The sequence below is a fragment of the Chenopodium album genome, chromosome 4 (assembly GCF_948465745.1).
Source record: "Chenopodium album chromosome 4, dcCheAlbu1.1, whole genome shotgun sequence".
NCBI classification, from domain to species: domain Eukaryota; kingdom Viridiplantae; phylum Streptophyta; class Magnoliopsida; order Caryophyllales; family Amaranthaceae; genus Chenopodium; species Chenopodium album.
This window is the reverse complement of record NC_137837.1, coordinates 75,738,277-75,744,276: the sequence shown is the minus strand read 5'-3', so window position 1 is coordinate 75,744,276 and position 6,000 is coordinate 75,738,277. Positions and strand designations below refer to the sequence as shown.

The window sequence follows — 6,000 nt, the reverse complement described above, 5'->3', positions numbered from 1 at the left end:
TGGAGTAGGAGAATGATAGAGATGGAGCACAATACAACAACATCGAACAGATATTTTATGCAAATTTATTTTTCCCTGAATTATTGGATAGAATTCTTAATCAAATCTTGTCTAAATCTTTTCTCCAGGTTATTATTTACTTCAATTGGTGTTTCATACACTAATGTATTAGGTAACTAAGCATGCAAATTATTGCTCGTTTATTTATTTAGTTAGTTCTTATACTAGTTTTGTCATCCTTAAGTGTGATGATATTTGATATTACAAACTTGAATTTCGACTTTCTATTTTCTAAATATTTGTTGAAAGGATCTTTAATATGAAATAATATCGTGAGTATACTATTCAAGTTTCAGACTTAAAAGATTCCCAATTTCATTTCCTCTTTATCAAAGGATTGCGTGTCTATTTCAGATATGGGCGTATGGTTATACAATTTGTAAATTTGTATTAGAATCTTTCTGCTAATTGATTATATATATGCTAAATTTTTAAAGTGAAATGAAAGAAATGTCAACAGTTATTGAATAAGGAATCAGTGTCAACCAATAGCAAATTGTGTTTAAAATATTATCTCAAAAATAAGCATCTAATAATGAATTTCAAATAGAAAAAAAATCAAAAGATTGCCGAGTCATATGCCTTATATTAGTTGCTAAACCACTAATTCGACAATTAATTATGGTTTGATAATTTCGGCTGAAGTCATACATTATCTGCTCCAAATCATAAGGGTCCTTTTTGCTTTTTTTCAACGACTGACTTGCAACTAAGTTGATGAAGTTGACATGTAGTGTGACCAAATTTTATTTCTCTTCATATCGTGATATTTTATTCCTTGACTTTTTTTTAATTTTTTTAAATTTACTTAATATTTTCTTTTAATTCACTTTTTAATTTTGGGGTGTTTTATAAAGTTCAACTCATTTTATAAAAGTATAATTTAATTTTTTTACAATTTTTTTGGTATCTTAATAGTTATTCTTTTTTTTAATTTGTCTATGAAGTGTGTTGCTTTATCCACCGTAGTACATTTTTTCTTTACACTATCAATTTTTTATGTTATACTGTATTTTATATCTCATACCGTATTCATTTTTTTCTTTCACCAACTCACTTTTTCTTGCTTTTCTTATAATATAGAGCTTACCGTACGTGATTCAAACTTTTAGATTTGGAAAGAGTATTATTATTACCCCTAAATTAGTTTGTGTACTCTAATATAGAATTATAGAAGTAATAGTACACTATATATGGATCCCACAATAGTTATTGCCTTCAATTATGCTTGAAAAGTTCTTGCTTGCGAGGTTGCAAGAAGAGATTCCAAGTTCTCATGACTCCCCTTCTTTGGTATATATTCAAAGTTAATTGTCCTTTTTCATCCGATAAACAAATTATCACAAAAATATTGATATGTAAAAATATTGAAAGAATCTATAAGTGACTTTGAGCTATTAGAGACCGATCAAGGTGGAGAGTATGGACCATTTACGTGTTCATATAGGTTAATTTCTCTAGATTACCATTTCGTGGGACATACATTTCATATGTACGCAACATGAGATTCAACATACACCAACTACGGAGTACTAGCCATCATTGATAATATTTGTTGTACAATGGCTTAGGTTTAGCCGTTTAGGTATATAGATATTATTCTTTTGATGACTTGTTAACGTCTCGAGTCCTTTTAATTATACATTTGAGTTATAGAAATACAAATAATTCAAATTTTGATCAGTTGGTGCCTTAACTTGGTGGTTGCAAAAGTACTTCCAAATGACATCCAACTTGCACTACCAACAATTATAACATTTTTGTAGTTATATCCATAGTAGGGCACCAATACATCATAACCTAGGTTCCACAAATCACCTACCCTTCTTTTGCCATGCTTATTTATTGCTTAACCTAAACAAGATTCTTCTCTTTAAATCATCATGAAAAATGATAAAAGATGAGAATTATTATTAATATTGAATATTCTCACGAGATTTTGATCTACTCATTTAGACTTTAGTAAAATTGAAAAAAATAATAATAAAATAATTATTTTTTTATTTTATTTTTTTTTTTTTTTGCAAAGAAAAAAGAAAAAGATGCAACTTGTAATTATTAATCAATCCAATGGGCCCACAATTTTATAACCACAAAATACAACTATACTTGCTATAAATGTGACCTTCCAGCAAAGAGCTGTTTCATAGGTGTTAAAAAACAGTTGAATCAATACATTGTCAATATAAACTCACTATTTCATACAACTATATAGTATAACTGTATACTATATAGATTAATTAGTTGTATTTTTTTTGTTTAGAACAAATATACAAGTATGGATGATTCAATGAGCTCCACAAATTACATGAGTCAATCTCAATCTTCAAATTGTTCAGAAGAGAGTGGTTGGACTTTGTACTTTGAAGATTTCTTATCCAACAATAAGTATGATAATATTCAAGATCATCAAGAGGAAGATTATGAACATACTTCCTTCTCATCTTCTCATCACCGTGCTTCGCGAAAGCTTTGCAATAGTAAACTTATCTCCCAAAATAGAAAGATTTACCCCAAAAAGTTTGTTGATGAGGAGTTAGAGGATACTGCTAGTTCTCCTAGCCACAGTCCCAAGGTACATACGTATTATTATTACTCCCTCTGTCTTTTTTTGTTCTTTCTGATCAATTTACTTTTTGGTCCGTTTTTTAGTTGGTCATTCGTGATTTCATAAAGTTGGAGAAAGAGAGGAGTTAGCATGGCCTGTTTTTCTTTTTTACACACGTGTCACCTGCAAGTCAAACACGAAAGATTAAAAAAAACACGGAGGGAATATAATCAATATATACTATTAGAATTTATTATATGAACGTATATCCTTTATTCTTGGATTTTGAATTTTGTTTAGATTGACGACTCACACATTTGCTTCCTTATTGTTTGCTTAGGTTAATGATTTGAACGACTTGTACATGAAGTCTAAACAGTTGGATACCCAAGATGTTTATTACAAGGTACGTAATTTTTGACAAGCATATTCAAAATTAATAATGAATATTATTTATATTTTTTTAATGTTTGTGAATGAAGTATAATAAGTTATAATAGGCTTATAATTCCAACCATTTTCAGAGGAAGCATACGAAGGACGACATGTACACCTGTTTGTCACATCCTTCACAGGTAACAATAAAACATATTTATTAAAAAAAATGTACATATTTTGCTGGTACATTTGGTGTTTTAGAAATTGTACTGTTCTCTATTGCTAAGGATATATGTAAATGCTACTTCGTACGTAGATATTGACATCTGATAAATTTTTTTAAAAAAAAAAAAAAAAAAAAAAGGTGGTAATAACAAGTTTAATTTATCTCCGTAAATACGAATAAAAGATACAAGTAAATGTATTGTAGGTTATGCAATACGGAGTATAATTTGATTATATATATATACACACACATTGTCACCAAATGGTTTTTGGTGCATTTGGTAGGAGAGCTTAGCTTGACTTGTGTAGCAAACATGGCTTACGTGTAATCGGTCTTAGTCTGATTGGATCGTTCTTCTTAACAAATAAAAAGATATCGTAGTATTTGTCAACTTTAAAGTCAAATATGACAATTAATTTTTTTGTAATTAAACTCGTGTGTTTAATCATAAAAGACGGTTAAGATAAAACGAAATTAAAGGCATTATATTAATATTCTACCTTTGGATTATATGCAGGAAATAAATGGGCTAGCTTCACAGAAGGAAGGAGAAGGCATTGATATGGATTTTCTAGAGACCCAATTGAGGAAAAAAGGACTTTGCTTAGTACCAATGTCAATGTTATTAAATCAAATTAGTTGAAATATTCAATTATGCAGGCCTAGTTTGTCAGTGTAGCTTCTTCCTCTTTATGTAAATTTAGTAGGGGAGAATAAAAATGGAATTTCTCTCCATTCAATTTAATGATTATTCAATAATAATGGAGGAAATAGCTAGGGTTATTTAGAATGTATGAACAAGATCCTTTAGGCCAAAGGTCTTACTATGTAAAAAGCAATATTAATTTGACTATAAATTAGGTTTCATGTCATACTAATTAAGAACTTTAATGTATCTATATGTGTATTCTCTTATTGCTTACTTTAGCAGGTTACCCCATTTAAAACCCGAATTAAGCTCCTCAACTCATTTTTATATATACAGTAACACGTACTCTCTGTGTATCTGTTCTGTATTAACCTTTTTTTATTGTAAGATAAATTTATAATTTCCTAGTACAAAAATTTATTTGAAAAATAAACATTGCTATTCAATATTTGTGAAGTTTACTACTTTGATTTTTTTTTTTCATTGACATGTTTCTTTAGTCACGTTTGTCAATGCACAAATTCGACCATTATATCTTTAATTACCGATATATAGGGATAACTTACAATAATTTTGAAAGTGAGATGACGAAACACAAATATACTGATCAATACTTGATTTTTATTTTTGGTGTTTAGCAAGCCACAAGGGCGGGTAAGAGAATCGATCCTAGGATTACATGGGACCGGGAGGGGAGCTCTAACCACTTGAGCTATCCCTCACTCTCAATACTTGATTTTTATAGTTGGTCTATAGAGTTGCATATACAAGGATTCCCTTGAAGAAAGATTAAGGTTATATGGTATATTGGTATTACTCCCTATATCTCTTAAAAAAAACTTCTTATTTTAATGACGATTGTCTAATTAATTAAATAAAAATAGGAAGAAATCTTAGAGATAGAAAATTATATCATTAACTTCATAATTTGGTTCTTTTGATCTATCATAATTGAAAGTAAAATTAAAGGTTTGGTCTTTTATTATATCCTTTTTTTTTTTTTGGATTTATAGGTAGTTAGGATTCCGACCAAATTGTAGGACAAAAAAATAAACAGACATAAACTACAATCATGAGTTCATGACAATCATATGATTGTCTTATAATTACTTAATATATACCCTATCAGAATATTTGTACTAGAAATATTTTATTTGCGGTTCTGAATTTCTAATCAAGCCGATATATATATGCAGCTGTAAAGTTAAGTAAATTCGTTATTCTAATGAAAAAAAAAAACATATATATATATATATATATATATATATATATATGTATATATATATATATATATATATATATATATTTGGTTCTTAATTAAGGTTATTGATTAAGAACTAATTGAGAAGTTTTCTTATGTGAGAACACTTTTTATGTTCTAAATTTTTACTCGTATATTCTAAATTTTAAATCTAATGTTCTAAACTTTTCTGTAGGTGTTCTAAATTAAATCAGATGTTCTAAATTAGTTCTCACATGTTCTAAACCATAAATTAGTTAAGTGGGATATTATAAATTTCGAATGACTTATTTCGAAATTTTAACTTATACAAATATGTTCTAAATTTTAAAACGAGTGTGTGTTCTAAGATTTTTAGTTATATGTTCTAAATTTGAAAGCATGTGTTCCAATTTTGACTCACATGTTCTATATTTTTACTTTTATGTTCAATATTTTTACTCCCATTTTCTATACTTTATACCAAGTATTCTAAATTTTTTTATTCACATGTTCTAAATTTTAAATCAGATGTTCTAAATTTTAATCATATGTTCTAAATTTTATAAAGCAATTTTTTTAAATTTTTACTCTCATGTTCTAATTTTTGAATCAAATGTTCTAAATTATTGCTCATACACATGTTCAAAATTATTAGTCATATGTTCTAAATTTAAATTTGAATCGCATGTTCTAAATTTTTTCTCGTATGTTCTAAATTTTTACTCACGTGTTTTAAATTATAGATCAGTTCTCATATAATATAAGTATGAATTCTCACATATGAACCTATTCTCACCGGATCCCTCCCCTATATATATATATATATATATATATATATATATATATATATATATGAGAAGAATATCATTAATTATTATTAATAATAAGACATCTATTGGAGATATTCTAGTATATCT

The 6,000-nt window shown here is 27.6% G+C and overlaps 1 protein-coding gene across 2 annotated transcripts; it reads left to right on the top strand.

Moving 5' to 3' along the window:
* Window positions 1-2,222: 2,222 nt before the first annotated feature.
* On the top strand, window positions 2,223-4,127 carry LOC145627307 (vascular-related unknown protein 1-like). Of its 2 annotated transcripts, none has more exons than XM_081679700.1 (4): window positions 2,223-2,635; window positions 2,949-3,014; window positions 3,133-3,183; window positions 3,730-4,127. In XM_081679700.1, the coding sequence occupies exons 1-4, from the start codon at window positions 2,339-2,341 to the stop codon at window positions 3,853-3,855; spliced, it is 540 nt and encodes a 179-aa protein (XP_081535826.1). In that variant the 5' UTR covers window positions 2,223-2,338; the 3' UTR covers window positions 3,856-4,127. The 2 variants fall into 2 exon arrangements, with proteins under 2 accessions (XP_081535826.1, XP_081535825.1); XM_081679699.1 differs by having other exon boundaries at window positions 3,109-3,183.
* Window positions 4,128-6,000: the final 1,873 nt, after the last annotated feature.